The sequence below is a fragment of the Lemur catta genome, chromosome 8 (assembly GCF_020740605.2).
Source record: "Lemur catta isolate mLemCat1 chromosome 8, mLemCat1.pri, whole genome shotgun sequence".
NCBI classification, from domain to species: Eukaryota; Metazoa; Chordata; class Mammalia; order Primates; family Lemuridae; genus Lemur; species Lemur catta.
The window spans coordinates 59,407,749-59,426,566 of NC_059135.1; the positions used below are offsets into that span (position 1 = coordinate 59,407,749).

Here is an 18,818-nt window from a genome sequence, read left to right on the forward strand (position 1 = left end):
GCAAGTATTAACTACAGACCTTCTTCAGGAGACAGTCTAGGATGCATCCTCTCCCATTTCTTAAATTCCCCTTGCTTCCCCTACTTTATCCTGTTCCCTCTCCTCCCCTCTCCACTTCCTTTTCTTCCCTTCATGTCTCTTCACTCATCCCTTTTCATTGCCCGTTGGTCAGGAAATCAAGTGAGCCTGAGAGGTGCCCCGAATATGGAGAAGTTGAGAATGGAAGTTTTTCCTATCTAGACTTGTGAGTTGATAATACAAATTGAATGTATGTTTTATGGCTGGCCATAGTGGGCTGCCTCCCATGGGTGCAGATTAATGGTTCTTACACAATAAGGTATGTAGGATTCACCCATGGGGCTGTTTTAAGAATTTATACTGTTTCCTAGACTACCCTCACAGTCACCCACCCTGTACACACTGGGAATTGTTGGAGTGCCATATTGTGTTTATATGTGGATATGTAATTAGAAAAAGCTCCCTAAACTATTCTAATAGAATTCCTTTTCCACTAATTACTGTCCTAAAAGAGAACCATTAGTAAAAATGGATTAATATCAATTTCTCATACTATAAGATAAATCCTCTAAAAGCCATCCAATTAGGTGGCCAGGCGTGGTGGCTCATGCTTATAATCCTAGCACTCTGGGAGGCCGAGGTGGGAGGATCGTTTGAGCTCAGGAGCCTGAGCAAGAATGAGACCAGCCTGAGCAAGAGTGAGACCCCGTCTCTACTAAAAAAAATAGAAAGAAATTAGCTGGAAAACTAAAAATATATATAGAAAAAATTAGCTGGGCATGGTGGCACGTGCCTGTAGTGCCAGCTACTTGGGAGGCCCAGGAGTTTGAGGTTGCTGTGAGCTGGGCTGATGCCATGGCACTCTAGCCCAGGAAACAAAGTGAGACTCTCTCTTAAAACAAAAAACAAAAAAAAAGTGATCCAGTTAGGATCCTCATTTTGTACACAATGAATTATGTAATGAATCCCCATTTTGTACACAGTGAGTTATATAATGAAGCTCTGAAGAGGACAGTTGCATTTTCTATAGAATTTTTTTTTCCGATTGGGTAAGGAGACTTTAACTCATTTGTTCTCAACCCTTAGTATGAATCAGCATCAATGGTGAGAATTAAAAAAAAAATTAGATACTTAAGTCTCACCTCCAGAGATATAAGTTCAATGGGTCTGGTCTTGTTCAATCACTGGCTTCTTTTTTTAAAATGCTTCTCAGGTAATTCTAATACACTGTCACAGTTGAGAAACATTTCCCAAACTGTTCATAATTAAATGGGAAAACCAAATATGTGCTGTTTGGGAATTTTGTTTATATATTATGAAGAGCTGAGTTGTAAGCTTTCTTAGAATTTCTCTCAAGGAAATTATAGAAATGAATACAGAGATGCTGTATGAACTTGATAGAGTGACAGCAAATTATTAGGGGTCCAAGTGCACAGAGTCATTGTCTACAGACTGTAATAAACAAGAAATTTTGTGTGTAGTAAAGAAACAAGAGAATATTCTGAACGAAAAATACTGAGAGTCCAGGGAAGGAATGAAAGAGTATATAGAAAAGTAGATCAAGAATACACAGGGAAGAAACTGAAACAAAAAAGTGAAAAACAAAACGAAGGAATAGGTAGACAGGAAAGAGAAAGGATGCACAACTTAAAATGTTAGTCAATTTTTTATTAATTGTTGTAACTTTCCACTATTCTACCTGATACCATATCCAGGTTTTTGGCCAATATTAAAGTAGTTATCCAATACACTCTTCTAAATTAATTTCCATTCCATGAAAAAATTTAAAGATGAATTATTATATTTAATGTGTATTCTTTACATTTATTTTTTTCGGATAGATTATTTTTACATGATAGAAATTTACCTTTAAATGGCATTTCAAAGATAGAAACAAAGACAGAACAATTAAATACAAAAACAAAAGCAAAACCTTTATTCTTTTGGCTTGATTGTAATGTGGTTTACCGTTCTTTATGGTAATAGCATTTTCCTGCATGCATTTCACCAGCACACTACAAGTCAATAGCTTTAGTATAAAGAATCTACATTTATCGTTGCTTGTGAAACACAAATATTTTGCTGTAACTGGTAATATAACTTCACTACCTGGTTTTGTGGGGGGGAAAAAAAAGCTTGGATCCCATATTACATCTGATACAATTCTAGTGCCATACGGGTAAGTAAGAGTAAGATCTATCTGTGTAAACAAACATTGGAAAAGACTGATGATTACTGAATAAAAAGACTAGGTGGAAACATCTGATTCAAGCAATGCCAAGAATATAAACTGATTTTTCCTTAAGCCTCTTTCGATGATAAGGCATTACTATTTGAAAGCAAATAAACATTGGACTCAGTCTGAAATTTGTTTCACATTGAAATGTGTGCAAGTTTACAGTACTAATAAAAAAGCAGAAACCTACACTGCATCTTAATCCTTGCTTCTTATTTTGCGAAGTGCTTTAATTTAAAAGTGCTAGGAACAGAAACTAACAATAGTGACTGTGACATCAATCTGAAGATACTTTTAATTTCTCATTTTATGTACAAAAGGCTGAAAAATAAAATAAAATGAACTTTTTACAGTATTTATATTTTCTTAGAAAACTCTAACCATATATTTTAAACAGATTTAAGCAGCTTGCAACATGTTTGTACAGTCAGGCTTTTCACCATAGGGTAGTTCAATTAAGATTGGAAGAATAAAAAGCAAGAAGCTCTTCATTGTTTGCTGCAACCTATTGCTTAATGACATGAAGAATGAGGTCTTGGTAGAACAATTTGTTTCACTTTACCACTGACATATGGCTTCCCATATTAGACTTCTGAACAGTGGAAGGAGTAAGATACAGCAGCATAGGCAAGAGAAACATGCAGCAGTGACAGCTTCAAACTATAATGGAACCAATTACATCATATTACCTGTTGAAAGCTTGCAAACTATACTTACTGTGGTACATATTTGATGCAATAAATACTGTGCTTAAATCATCATTTTTGTTTGCTCAAACATGCACCACTGGGTAAAATTACTATTTACAAAGCAGACTTTTATTTTTTAAATTGACATATGTCAACCTTACCAAGAGCAGAAGATGGCTAAACAATACTGCAGGAAAAAGCAGAATCAACTTTATAAAGTGGTGGTGGGGATGGTTTTTGGTCAATTCAGGTTTCTTAGAAAGGACTGATAGGATATTTTTATTTTATGCCAAAGGACACTTATCAAAATGTTATAGTCATGCTGCTGGGACTCCGAATGACTATGTAATGGTATGTGTATATCTGTGTGTGCATGTGTGTATACATATATATGTATATACACACATATACATATATACATATATACATGTACATATAATGAGTTATGTAAAAATAAAATAACTCTTTAATGCTTGTGATTGTATGGGACATTTACAGGCACATTAAAATTTTTCTCGATGAGACACCTTAAAAAATATGAATAGCTATTTAAGCACCTCAAAAATCTAAAAACATCCTGAAACAAGAAGTAAACTCTTTCCTTTTGTGATGTGATTATTTTTTTCATGTGTGAATGAGAATTGCAGCATGCCTTCATTTAAAATAGATCCAGTTATACAATAGAGAAATGTAGAATTCCCTCCCTTTAGTCCCTCTCCCCAAACATAAACCCATTTACAAAAATAGTCACATATAATAGTAAACAACCTGTGAATTAAAAAGAAAAGTGATAAATTCACAGCACACATTTTGTAAAAATATGGCAGGTGTGGCAGTTAAAACATAAACAGTGGTGACAATCACTATCAAGTGTCACATGTTGAATTTACATAAAAATTGAACTTCCCTACCCCCTTTTAAATTGGTTCCTATAGTCTGAGTAGCCATTACGTCTCTGCTCTTCAGCAGTGTCAGCTGGTTGTGAAAATAGAAACCTCCCGTCAATACTGTTTCTCTAGTTATTGAGTCCCAGTTTGCTGACCAGAGGTCTCTGTCTTGTTATAGGCACTGACCTTAGGAATACATTTGTAAAAACAGTCAGTTTGGCATAGACCTCCTGTGGGAGTCCTGTTGACACGAATACATCACCATCACAGGCTGTAAACAATTGATCACGAAACGGAATATTCTTTGCTTCTTTCTACTTTTTACTTTCCCTGATATCTTTTCCTTTGTCTTCTTTTTCTGATTTGTCTTTTTCAAATTTTTCTTTTTCCGGTTTGGTCACGCTATCATACGAAGGTGGAGAAGTGGTGGAAGGTGTCACATCGGTTTTCTCTGGAGTTGAATTCTCATTTAGTTTATCAATGAGGGGATCTTCTTTGATAGGTGTTCCATCACATTCCTTGCTTTTGTCTTTCTTATATATACTTGAAACCTTTTTAACTTTTTGCTTCAAGAGGTAGCGTCTGTAAGCCCTCTGGATAATGATAGCAGACACCTCCTCTTGTTTGCGTTTCAAAGTGGTTGTGATGGGCTCATAGGAGACTTTGGAGGGGTTCGATGCCATGAATCGCTCTTCCATCTGTATTCGAAGGGCATCCATCTCTCCACTCTCACCCAAAACACGCTTTGTAAAAGCAAACAAAATGTCAAGACAGTGGATCCTGTCACCACTGACCATGGGCAGATCCATGGCAATGAGCTGAACTTTGTTTGGTTTTGCTATGAGAAGAGGAGGATCCAGGGCATCTGCAAAATCTGAGAGCTTGGCGAACTCTATGAACTGGGTTGCGTCAGGATCAAACTTCTCCCAAACCTCATAGAACATCTCGAAGTCATCCTCACTCAGGGGCTCTGCACTTTCTTCAGTAGCAACACTGAAGTTCTCCAGGATGACGGCGATGTACATGTTCACCACAACCAGAAAGGATATGATGATGTAACTGACAAAAAAGAAAATCCCAACAGATGGGTTCCCACAGTCTCCCTTGACTGAGCTTCCAGGGTGATCTTTTTCAGGGTCACAGTCTGGAGGTCCACTATTAAGAATAGGTGCCAGCAATCCATCCCAGCCAGCGGAGGTGGTGATTTGGAACAGGCAGATCATGCTGTTGCCAAAGGTCTCAAAGTTGAACATGTCATCAATTCCCACCTCCCTCTTAACATAGGCAAAGTTGGACATTCCAAAGATGGCGTAGATGAACATGACCAGGAAGAGCAGGAGGCCGATGTTAAACAACGCAGGAAGGGACATCATCAGAGCAAAGAGCAGCGTGCGGATCCCTTTCGCTCCTTTGATCAGACGTAGGATTCGGCCAATCCTGGCAAGACGGATCACACGGAACAGGGTCGGGGACACAAAATACTTTTCTATCAGCTCGGCCAGAAACATACCTGTGGAAAATCAATAAAAACAAAAATAATGTTATATTTAAAAGCAGCAAATGGAAATTTACATTATAAGTGCTACATAGTTTTACAAAATGTGAACATGAAAATTATATGCAAATAATCTCCAATATTTGTTCAGAAAAAATGATACTGGCATGTTTGGTGTTATTAACACCATTATACTAAATGAAGATATTAATGGTGATTTTTCCTTGTTCAGGAAAAGTATTTTTCAAAAGAATGACTCAACCACTGAAGGTCTAAAGATGTCACAGTATACAGCAGCCAAGCACAGAAATGGATTTATATTTCCAAAATACTAGTCCTAGTATTTGCATAAGAACTAAAGGGTAAGGCATGTGATCTTGGATCAGGAATATGAGAGTTTTTAAAAGTTGCAGCCCTCTTTTATTTGGGAGGAGGCAAAATGATGTACAGAAGAAAATACAGGCTTTGGAGACAGACATACTTGAGACTGAATCCTGGCTGCTCTTGATTGCATGTATCACTTAATGGTGATAATACAAATGTTCTATTGTTAAACTTAACATTTACTGAGTCTTTTCTTCATGCTAGACACAGTGCTAAATGTATTTACTTACATAATCTGGTTTAATCCTCACAACACCACCTTGTAGAAATATTCCTTAAAAAACCAGGGATTGGAGAGCTGAGGTAACTTGCCCTAGGTTAGAGCAGGTAAGTAGTGGAAATGGGGAAGCTCCAGATCAGATCTGTGTGACCCCTAAGTCTCATCTCTTAATGACCATATTACTATTTATAGCGCTGATGTGAAAACCAAATGGAATGGTACATTGTTAGAATATTCCCTTCTATCAGAGAAAGTAGTATAAAGAGTGATATCCTATTTTTCTCTCTGTGTATATATTCCCTTGCCTCAAATAGAACTTTGTCTTCAATCTTCTTATATTTACTTCTAGCACTTCATTTAATATCTATACATAAACATTTAATATATATTGATTATAATGAATCGATTTTAGATTTTTAAACACAATTTCTATTTCCAAAAATGACAAACTAAAGAATGGAGTATTAGATTTTTATTTGGAAGTTCAGGATAAATAAGAAAGATTAGTGAAAAACACCTCTAAAATGTTAAAACACAAATTTTTACTACTAAATTCCTTGAGGACTTCTTCTTACCTACGATGGAGAGAATGACTACCACAAAATCAAAAATATTCCATCCGATGGTGAAATAGTAATAACGAAGAGAGATTAGTTTCAGCACACATTCTCCAGTAAAGAGGACAATAAACACCACATTAATCCAGTACAGAATGTTTGTCATTTCTTGACTCTGGTCATCGGTTTCCACCATCATAGTGACCATGTTGAGGCAGATGAGGATCATGATGCTGATATCAAAGACTTGTTTGGTTACAAAATCAAAGACCATTCCTTGGAATTTGTTCTGGAATAAATAGTATGTAAAAGTTCCCTTAGAAACTTAAAAAAAAATCTAAATCAACTTATCTGATTTCTAACAAAGCAATATGAAAATGTAGCTTTTATAAAAAAACACACCATGTTTATTTTATACTTGGAAGGAAATTTTTTGTACTGTAATATCCAACTTTTTTCAAATATATTTGTTTTATTTTTATTATTCATGACACCAGATTGTATAAACTCACTGTATGTTAAGTACCACCTATTATGTTCTCAGGGCCCACAATATCATCAAGATATGATGGACAGTTAGTAAATACTTGCTACTATAGTAAATCTTTTTATCCCATGTGTTGGGAGGGCATTAAATTTAACTTTAAAGAACTAATAAACAAATACTTGTCCAGGTTTTCCTCTCGTATTTTTTTTTCTGTTTTCTGCATTTATATTCTCTCACTAAAGCTACATCATCTTAAATTCAATCTTAATATCCAGGTGAGAAGATGTTAAAATTAAAAATTAAAATTTTAAAAATTTTAATTATTATAGTTAAAATTATACTTCAAAAAAAAAGGACAGTAATAGAAAAACTGGTGAAATCTGACTAAGTTCTGTATTTTATTTAATAATATTATACCCAGGATAATTTTTTTAGTTTTGATAACTGATCTATGGTGATATAAGATGTTAAAATAAGGGAAAGTTGTGTGGTGATTGTATGAGTAACTATTCTATAAGAAGTTACAGTTTGAAAGTTATAGTTCACAATGTAGATACTCAACCTTTGGCCTAGTCAATTTGGACCCTTATTTCCAAGTACTAACTGGCCTTGTGCCTTATTTATGAAATTAAGTCCTCAACTTGTAAACCAGTTCTGATCATTGGCTCCTGTTTTGTTCCATTTTGCCTGTATCTGCTTAATATTTCAGACACTCTAGGATTTGGGTCTTGACTTACCTCTGTTGGTCTTTCCCTACCTTTTCAACGAGAGTGTCTGCTACTCTGCTATCTATACACTTAATGGCTTGTTTTCCTAGATCCTGAAACTTTTATTGTTCTGGATTCTCCATATTAGTCCCCTGTGCTCTCCCTGTGTAAGGCTTCTATTATTTCCAACTGAAATTTTTGTACCACAAACACTACCTGTTCTATTTTGTTTTGCTCTTGTCTCTGAATACACATTTGGCCTGCTGGACTGGACTTTTGTTTTCTTCAGCTGGATCTGTCCTCTCAGGGCTTCCTTCAAGCTAATAAATGCATCTCATTTCAGTTCAAACCCTTCCTTCTTAGTTCTTATGCATTGCTGTTTACCTTTCCAAGTCTGGTATGTTCCTCTCTGATAGTTCCTACCTACCACTCTTAGTAAAATATGTAGGTTCTACTGTATCATTTTGCCTTGTTTAACTGTCCCCTCCACCTAAAACAAACTTCCCTTATCCCTTCTCTGGCTGGTGAATTCTAACTCAATTTTAAGTTTTAAGTACACTTTGCTCTCAGAAAACTTTGATCTTTTACCCATCGTTGTATTATGACATTGTATTACAAATAGTTTGCTTTTATTTAATTTTAGTTTTCTCCCTCTTCCATTTTTTGGATGTTCCTCAAGTGCAGAGCAGTGGCATTTTTCTCACAGATATAGCCTCTAGGGTGTATTAAGTTCAAAATACCCTAAAAGCAGAAATTTGGTCTTAATTTTTATGTCAGCACAACCAATAAAAATCTCCTTAGATTCCCTGCCCATACAGTTTTTCAATGGGATATCTCAATGTACAACTCCAATCCTGTGTCACTGCTGTCTCCAATTTAAACCCTAGGGTATAGAATGTGCTGGAAGAAACTGTATAACCCTGAAGGTTTTGTTCAACAAATATTTATGTTCTCTAACTTTATTTTGGTCTTCCAGATTAGCAGTTAGCAATCTTTGGTCCCTCACTTGCTCCCAGGATAATTCCAAACTCTTCAGAAATTCTATTCTCTTACCCTTCATTTTTACTTCTTTTTTGAGAACATCAAGGTCAATCAGTATAAAGAAACTCCTCTACTTCCTTTTCCATTTTATATTATCTTGATTTCCACGTTCTTTTCAGATAGTACTCCAAATTCATTAGAAGACTCAGTCTCTTTTTCTCTCTAAATCTAACCTAGACTACTATATCTTTATTCCACATTCTGTGCAACTTTATTCCATATTTAGTCCCTCTCTCTTCAATCTCTTCCTTTCCAGAACTCCTTTTGCTTTGCTTTAAACCTAATCTATCAATCTTAAGAAACCTCTATTTTACTACTACTTCTAAATATTCATCACTTCTCTCTCTTCCCCCTCTGTCTCCTTCCCTCACTCTACTTTTGGATGCCAAATTCAGCAAACTAGAATCTCCAATTTTCTCACTACTTGCGTCCCTTCTTCATATCCTGCATGACACCATTACTCATCTAGTTGTGCAAAGAAGCAGCTCATCCGTCCCTTGTTAGTTCCTTCTTTAGTTCCCATGCTCAATTAATAGAAAAACTTTTAAATTTCACTCCAGTTATAGCTCATAAATCCATCCACTTTTAGTCATCTCTACATCACTCTGGTTCAGGCTACCTAAGAAATTAAGACAAATTTCTTCAGACTCTTGTGGTATCCTTGACTCATCTAACCCAGAAAACCTTGTGTCTACTGCTCACTAATTCAAATGCATCACTATTCTCCACTGCTACTATTTCGATGGCTTTGGAATCTACATTTTCTCATAGAGAAATGTTCTCTGCTTTTCTTTCCATGCATTCAAACTACTACTTCCCAAAGACTACACTTGAATTGTACATTTCTTATGTATTATCCATATAGCTATCTGTTTTCTCTGAGCTACTGGCTGACTTAAAAACTGAACACTTAATCATGGCCAGTTGTATACTGTCACCAATGGATTCAGAGAGTCAAGATTCCTGGGGAGCACTGCATTGGCTTACACCATGTATACCTTGGGGGAGGAGTTCTGAGCCTTAATATCTGAGCTATTCCTTCAGGAGTGATGGAAAATCTCAGGGACTTTCCTGAAAACAATTCCCTGTAGCAGCCAAACAGAACCAGCAATCACTAGCAAATATACAATTGGGAGAACCATAAAAAGTTATAAAGAGCATGATATCATCTCATTTAAGGGCAGGACAGTAGGGGAGAATCTGAGTTTTGGCTACTTTTTTTTAACCAGAAAAAACCAAAACCTGTGACCTGTTTCATTAATGATTCCATTCAATCTGCAAAGTTGGACAGAAAATGGGGCCTGAGATATACACCAATTATTCCAATCAGTCCCCACTGCATACATTGAATATTTCCACATAATATATGTATGTGTCTTCTTCTCTACATGATTAAAGCTCCTCAATGACATCAATTTGTGTGACAGTACTTAAGTCTGAAAATTTTTATTTATATTTTATATGTTTATATGTGAAATATGCTATATGTTTTATAATTTATACATATTATATATATATAAAATACATACATTCAGGCTATTTAGGCTAGCTAGTCACATCGTTAAGGTAAAGGCTTTGGGTTGCAAATTCACAAAATACTAGTTTCTAGCAATTTTGGCTGTATAAGTGAAAGATAACATAGCTTTGACTGGAAATGAAAGTATGATATTCTTACAGCAGGTCGAGGTATGGGTTTTTGTGGTTTCTTAGAACCCAGTTTTTTCATTGCATTGTAGTATTTCTTCTGCTCTTCTGTCATAAAAATGTCTTGACCTCCAAAGTAAAGAAATGAAAGCAAAACTTGTTAAAATCATGTTCTTTATAGGCTATAAAACCCACCTTAGTAATGTGTGAAAATTGGCTCCCATACTTCATTCTAATGTTGCTAATATCTGTATTAATGTAGATGCATATATTCAATATATAAATTATGCCATATTAGTCAGTCATATTTCTTAACTAAAAATATCAAAACATACTGAGTTGTCAATTACTTTAAAATTTATAGCTTATTAAATCTCTCAAAATAATTTCTGAATTTGATATTCTTTCCTTTTGGTGATTACATTTTGGAGCTTAAAGGAAACAGTGTGACATATTTAGTTCACATGTGAGAGCAAAGATGAAGTTTTAATATACTTATCTTCTTTTTCTGTTGGTTGAAGTTATCTATGATGACACCAATGAAAAGATTCAAAGTAAAGAATGAACCAAAAATAATAAAGATGACAAAATAAAGATACATGTACAGATTGTCTTCATACTTGGGTTGTAATTCTACCTACAAAATATGAAGAATGATAACCATTAGATCTAATGCTTGTTTCATAAAAAGCACATAAGTGAATTTTCAATTCTCGAAGCATGTTGCAGTCCTGGAAACGAAAAGAAACCAAACATTAAACAGACTTTATGAACCTTCAAATCTGGCATGCTTGCTCAGGAGTCCCGTAAGACTAACCACTGACTTGGGAAAATGAAATGACTCATAGAAAAAGTCCGAATAATCAAAAATAATTTCACACAATAACTATCTAGATTATGAATGCACTTTTCCTTTGTAAACAAAGATCCCAACGTGATGTGCAAATTAAGGGTTTCCTCTTCCTACAGAAGCCATGTTAGAGTCACACTATTCAATGTTAAAACCTTTAAGATTTACTTTCTTTGCCTCATTTTTCTCATCTGTAAATTGGAACTAATAGAACTTAAACCTAATAAGGTAGTTGTGAAAATTAAATATATTAATATATGGAAAGTGCTTAGAACAGCGCCTGGCCAGTAGTAATCGCTAAGTGTGAGGGTTTGATGTATATTACACATTTCTTTAGATAGGCTAGAATCATCATGTCTGCATATAGGTTGGTAGGATCTTTCTTTTCTGAAAAGGAGTCTATTAATTCATCCTATTCAGTAGGCACTGTTTCTGTAACAATGATATCCTCTGTTGTCCAGCCCACTTTTGATTAGTAAAAGATGTGACAGTTGATTTGAGCTTTGACTGTAATCTACAGTTCAGATCTCACAGGACATTGTTCTAACCCACTCAGTTAACCAATCACTGATGAAAATGGGTGCAGGTATTGACCCACTGTATTGTGAAATAAATTTTAGAGGGTTATGACCAACATGATATTTTTTTTCTAAAAAAAATAAAGTAAAACAGAAAATTTCAGAAATATTGTAAAACTAGGTATTCTTTGATGAGACTTATGCATATATGGTTTTAGTGGACAGTGATATAAAATTATATTTCTACTCCTTTTTAAACAAACACAGGAAAGTGCATAGCACAGAAATGTAAAATGTAATATATTTTTATAAAGTGAAATCCACAACCCAGGACATTGTCAGGATCTCATAAACTCTTAATGTATCCTTCTCAAACATAAACTCTACCATCCCTGCTAAAGGTAATCTTTACCTTGACTTTCTTGATAATTATTTCCTTGCTTTTTCTTTAGCATTAACACCTATGTATGCATGCTTGAATGGTAAGTTTAGCTTTGTTGACTTTTGAGCTGTATATAAATGAAATCATAGTATGTGTCTAGTTTTTTTTAACTCAATGTCATATTTTTAAGATTCATCCATGTGGTTGCATATGGCTGTATTCACTTCAACCACCATATAATAGTCAACTATTTGTCCATTTCTACTATTTTTGAGTTGTTTCCAGCTTTTACTAGTGAAAAAAAGTTATGTTTATTCTTATACAAAGATTATCCCATACGTGTACACAAGTTTCTATAGGATATATTGCTAAAAGTAGAATTGCAGGGTTAAAGAATATCTTGAACTTTATCAAATAATGTAATAATGCCCAACAGTTTTTATAGGGATATTTATCTATTTTTTCCTACCAGGATTTTGTGAAAGTTCTTATTGCTCTTTATGCTTGGTAACACTTGGCATTGGTCCAACTTTAGTGTTGCCAATCTGGCAGGTGTGTAGGTAATGTCTCATTTTTGTTTAACTTTGCATTTCTCTGATGACTAATGAAAGCAAGAACCAGCAACTTTTCATAATTTTACTGCCAAATTGTATTTTACCTTTTGTAATGTGCTTGAATGTAGAGGAGTTTTGTAGCAAACAGTGTCTGATAAGTTATTAAGGAAGAAACTGAAAGTAAATTGCATGTCATATAAGCTGTTGAGAAGGCAGGTGGAGAGAGCTTTGAAGGAATTCATCAAAGAGGTAGGAAACTACTGGTTATGAGTGCATTGTTTGTAATCAGAACTCAAAAACATGTTCTACCATTTAATGTGTCTAGCTTCTTTGCTTCAATGATAAAATGGAGTGTCACCTATATGATAAGGTTGTTATTTAGGATTAAGTGTGATAATGTGAGAAAACCCTTAGCATAATATAATAATTATTACTATTCATAAAAAGCTCATAACTGGGATTCCTGATAGCACTTTACAGAGATACAATGCAAGGTTTTTAGTACTTGCATGCACTCTCTCTTTCTCTGTTTTCATAAGGTAAAAAAAAACCCCGGAATTATTCATTCAGAAAGCTACTTGCTAATGCTAGGGAAATAGCATTTTGAGCTTCATTACCATGCTGTGGCATACCAGAAATCAATCTCTTTTTTTCCAAAATATGATTTCTTTCCTCATTGAATAATGAAAAATTAATAGAAATTGTAGAAAACTTTTCAAAAATACTGATGTATGTAAGGTATTTTCTTATGAAAATTCTTCCCTTCTACCAAATAATCTCACTTGCCAGAGAGAAACATTATTGTTTATTTTTTTCTTAATTTTTTTTCTCCATTAGTCATATCCTTCCTATTACAAAAAGATAAAAAGCTGGAGAAAATCTATTACAGATGAAGAAAATTGGGAGAATTTCTAATGCAAAAATGGCCAGGACAATCAGACTTAAAAATAATATGTCTCATTTTGCAAATACAGTCCATAAATTTTCATGTCAGGTGCCATGCTAAATACTAGAAAATATGTTAAAAGATTTACAATGAATAGAGAAAAACATCCTAATCAAATTTTTAAGAAATAATTTAAGATTAAATATTTTATTTTTATAATACAGATGTACTCTATAAAATGATCCATAGTTTTATTTTATTGACAGTAGCACTAAATGAAAATACAGTGGAAATATTTACTTGATCAAATTAAACAATTTCCCTCTAAATAGACTTACATTTCGTGAATCAACAGCTGCATACATGATATCCATCCATCCCTTAAATGTGGCCTGTAAAAAAGTCATATCATTAAGTTTTTCCCCCAAATTATGTTAGAAAATAAGTATCAGAGTAACTGACCAAGACTCTATTTGACCTGTATTCAGATACAGGTGTATAAAATAGTTTGAAGTTCAAATTTAAACTCTTTGGGTAATGTTTTATGATATATGTATTGAAAACACTTCAATTTTATATTCTCCTATAACCTATTTATATGCATATCTAACATCTATAATTAAATCACAATCTACTATAACAATATGCTATCATAAAAGCAATGTCAACAATCTTTAACTCTTATGTGATTATAACAATTTATATGAAAATTGGTGAAAGAATTTCATGTCTATAGTACCAGCATGAGACAAGTTCAAAAGTATGCTGCAGTATTTGATCTTAATGTTTTCTTTTCTACTTATTCTTTTCCTTTTTTTCCTTCTCTTTTTAAAAATTTCAGAATATTACAGGGGTACAAACATTTTGGGTACATAAATTGCTTTTGTACCATTTGAGTCAAAGTTATGTGAGCCCATCCCACAGATAGTGTGCATTATACCAGTTAGGTGTGAATTTACCCATCTCCATATGTGCACGTAAGTGTTGATAGATTAGTTCCACCTTAATTGTGAGCACATGTGGTATTTGTTTTTCCAATCTAGTGATACTTCACTTAGAAGAATGGTCTCCAGTTCCATCCAGGTTAATACAAGACATGTTAGTTCACCATTTTTTAAAAATCTTTTCTAAATGGTATTATCACCAATCACCAATCATGAGCATTTACTCTTGAAATATCCTTAACATTGTTAAACATACTATTTGAGGCAATTATTCTATAAGAAGTAGCAGTTTTCTTATCTGAAAACAAATATATTCAACTGCATTTATTCTTTTAAACATTTGTTTTCTGTTGTGCGGACATAGTAATCCTGAAAACAAAAGTCTTGTACATGTTTTTAGTTCCTTGATGCCATAGATGCTGCCCCTCCCCTGACTATTCCTATAGTATTGAGGATGTATATGCTTTGCCTCCAGGAGTGAGTGACTATGACATACTGTGGTGAGTTGAAGAGCTGCATGAATTCTTAAGAATTTATAGCCACATAATAGTCTTGATTTTCATTTGTAAGAGAGCAATCTTTCTATCTGAAAGTGTTCAACTAGGAGGCAGAAAGGCAGGAACGGAGTGGGAGTCTGGGTGAGGGTGTGAAGGTGAGGGGTCTGGTTGTGTTGGTGGTGAGGTCTGGGTGTGTGCAGACCTGACAAGGGTTTAGAGACTGACTGGGACTTGAGAAGGAGTGTAGAAATCTACCATTCCCCCAACACATACACACCTTTTCAACTTCCCCAGAACCAGCATCTCTACTTCACTCAGAGTAGAGATGCGGGAAAACTATGGGAACCTAGATGGAAATCCCAGTAACAAAGGACTTGTTCTGGGCTACCTAGTGCATAGTCTGAGAGACTATAAACTTCATAGAGACATCCGGTTTCCAACACGGTGCTTAAAAGATAGCTCAGCAAACATGAAGAAGGTGGCCATAAAGAAGTATTTGCAAACACTGAGGAAGAAGAATTTTATTTTATTTTATTCTTTTTATATAGTTTATCGCATCGATATAATGTTCCTAAAAAGCATATGCATTTTTGTTTTAATTGCCTTTTAAAAAATTATTACTTTTTAATTGACAACTAAAAATTATATATTTATGTTATATAAAACAATGTTTTAAAATATATATATATTGTGGAATGGCTAACTCAAGCCAATTAACATACATTATCTCACATACTTATCATTTTTTTGCGATGAGAAAACATAAAATCTACTTACTTAGTGATTTTTCAAGTATACAATCCATTTCTATTAAGTATGGTCATCATGCTGTACAATAGATATCAACAATTTATTCCTCCCATCTAACTGAAATTTTGTATACTTTGATCAACATCTCCCATTCCTCTACCCACAACCCCTGGTGATCACCAATCCACTCTCTTCTTCTTAAGATTCTACATATAAGTGAGATTATGTGGTATTTGTCTCTCTATAGCTGGCTTATTTTATTTGACATAATGTCTTCCAGTTTCATCCATGCTATTGAAAGGACTGACAGGATTTCCTTCTTTTTTAAGGCTGAATATTATTCCATTGTGTGTATGTGTATACACACATATGTATATCACATTTTCTTCCTTCATCTTTAGATGGACATTCAGGTTGCTTTTATATCTTGGCTATTGTAAATAATGCTGCAATGGACATGGAAGTGCAGATATCTCTTTGATATACCGATTTCATTTCCCTTGGATATATACCGAGTAATGGGATTGCTGGATCATATAATGGTTCTATTTTTAATTTTTTGAGCAAACTCTACACTGTTTTCCATAATGGCTGTACTAATTTACATTCCCACCAACAATGTGCAAGGGTTCCCTTTTCTCCACATCTTCACCAATGCTTGTTTTATCTTTTGTCTTTTGGATAATAGTCATTCTATATCATTGTGGAGAAGAAGAATTTTAGGCTCATTTAAATTATACATCACAGAGAATAATAAAAGTGGTTACTTACTACTTGAAGCAGAGAAAGGTATCCAAGTCCCACATTATCAAAGTTTACTTTCACATTTTTCCACCTGGCAGTTTGATTGCTGTCTATGAGGGCTTTACATTCACTATAGTTGTTGACCACGCTTACATCAAACATCTCTCCAGTAGTATAGTTAATACAATGGTAAAACTTGCCAGCAAAGAGATTCACTCCCATGATACTGAATATTAGCCAAAAGATCAGACAAACCAGAAGTACATTCATTATGGATGGAATGGCTCCTAAAAGAGCATTTACAACAACCTGGCACAGAACGAGAAGGAAAAATAAGTAAAAAGCCAACAACAAATACTTACTTACTTTTACTTGTTTTTCAACACAAAAAAGTAACAGCCAACTGATAGAAAACATGTCCATTTCAAAGTTGAATATTGAGTAGAAACTAGAGTCTGGTAATTCCAACTATGAATTTTAAAATTATAACTCAGAAGAGTATAAAATAAGTTCTATATTGTACAATGTTTTCTCAAGAAGAAAGGATGTATATGTAGAAAATTTTCCTCAAAGAATGGAACTAATAATAAATGCAAAGAATAATTAAGAGTAAAAATAGTGACACGAGTATAGAAATAAGCTCATCATGTGAACATCTCAATTGTTTTTAAAAATCATGAAAACTCTACAATTTGCTATCCAAAATTCGAGGGTAAATGAGAACACTTGGAGATGAAATTCTACACAGAAAATAGAAAAATTATTCTAGTGCTGAAAGTTTGATACCCTTTGTTTATTAAGCCTACTACTACAAAAACTGATTTCAAGTTGGTAAAGTGAAAAGAATTTAACAGCTAACAATTTCTTTCTATGTAACCATTCATACACAAACATACACAGACCCACACCTACCCACCTTATTCATCTTTGGTTGTATTTGCAACATTCAGATGGAGTCTAAGTAACTATTTTCAAATATCACAAAAAACATTATTTTCTAACACCACTGAGACAGGACAGTATCATTTTCTAGGTGGTGAGGGCTTGTGGTCTCAGGTTTTGTGCCCCAGGGGATGACAAATGTCAGTACAAATTCCTCCCTGTTCCTTTGTACCACCTTTCTAAATGAGTGCTTGATTTCCACAGTTGACCTACTTTTTAGCCATCTCAGCCTGTGTTTGAATACTAAAAGCCAGATTCGGTCTTCAAAGGGCTCAAAGTACATCATATGTAGCAGTGAAGAAATGAGTAATGATTTGGTAGTTTTAAATTATAGTGAGTAGGGTTTCCTGCACATTTATAAATAGAATGAACATAACTAATCTTGATTCAGATCAGCAGCCTACACAATCTGATAGAGATTTCCCACCAAGTGAAAATCTGGTTAATTAGAAACAGTCACTCAAGCATTATATTCTGTGATATATACCATGCCAAGTATTATGGACATCTGATAAATATTATTATGGACTGATTGGTTGTCAGTATGAATATATTAATAGAAGACACAAATTCTCTATACATTTTTCATTTCTAAGGTACATAGTGTCAGTATGTTCTCAATTGTAATTTTAACAAATTCTAAGCATTTGGTCTTACCCTCATTCCTTCAAACCGGGATAAGGCTCTCAGGGGCCTCAGAGCTCTTAGTGTCCTGAGGGATTTGATGGCACCAAGTTCTGAGTAACCCAAGGCATTTGCAGTTAAGCTAACCAATGAGACCTATACAGAGAAAGCAACACAACTGTGTTATATACAGACAAAAATGTCTACATAGTTCAACCTGGCTCTATGCAATAAATCGGTAATTCTCAAATTTTAGTGAGTTTTGAAATCACTCAGTGGCTTGTTAAAAACACTGATAGCTGGCAGAGGTCTGTTTAGTAGATTTGGGGTGGGGCCTGAGAATTTGCATTTGTACAAGTTCCCTGGAGAGACTAATGATGCTGGCCTGTGATCCCGCTTTTCTCTTTTGGAACCACTGTCACAAGCTTATTAAAAAGAATGCTACACATTTTCTCTTTTCAAGATTTTTGACAGAAAATCTTTTTGAAAAAATTAAAAGCAAAGCCAGAAAAAAAAAAAGAGAGAGACATACAGACAGACAGAAATGTCATGTTCATCTACAGATCTGTAAAACTTTATTACTGTTTCATTTCTCATGTTGTTTAGCAGACCTGAAAGAGAAATTAAAACTTGGTCCACTATGCAAACCACTGGTAAATATGAACAATATCAACATGAACACATTCAAAAAGGCCCAGGCTTAAAATCAGTGAATTGAAAAAGTTGAGATTTTAGTATAATTAATTAGGAATTACAAGAAGT

At 34.3% G+C, this 18,818-nt stretch overlaps 1 protein-coding gene across 10 annotated transcripts in view; it reads right to left on the minus strand.

Moving 5' to 3' along the window:
- Positions 1 to 1,926: 1,926 nt before the first annotated feature.
- Positions 1,927 to 18,818, minus strand: part of SCN2A (sodium voltage-gated channel alpha subunit 2) — a 124,867-nt gene continuing 107,975 nt past the window's right edge. For 3 of the 10 annotated variants that reach the window (XM_045559372.1, XM_045559373.1, XM_045559371.1), the window contains exons 21-27: positions 18,090 to 18,212; positions 16,518 to 16,799; positions 13,894 to 13,947; positions 10,865 to 11,002; positions 10,397 to 10,501; positions 6,505 to 6,775; positions 1,927 to 5,340 (exon numbers count right to left, since the gene is read on the minus strand). In XM_045559372.1, coding sequence (XP_045415328.1) covers positions 4,145 to 5,340; positions 6,505 to 6,775; positions 10,397 to 10,501; positions 10,865 to 11,002; positions 13,894 to 13,947; positions 16,518 to 16,799; positions 18,090 to 18,212 — 2,169 coding nt within the window. In that variant the 3' untranslated portion in view covers positions 1,927 to 4,144. Of the gene's footprint in view, positions 5,341 to 6,504; positions 6,776 to 10,396; positions 10,502 to 10,864; positions 11,003 to 13,889; positions 13,948 to 16,517; positions 16,800 to 18,089; positions 18,213 to 18,818 lie in introns of all 10 variants that reach the window. The other 7 variants (XM_045559378.1, XM_045559374.1, XM_045559379.1 and 4 more) reach the window with 3 other exon arrangements.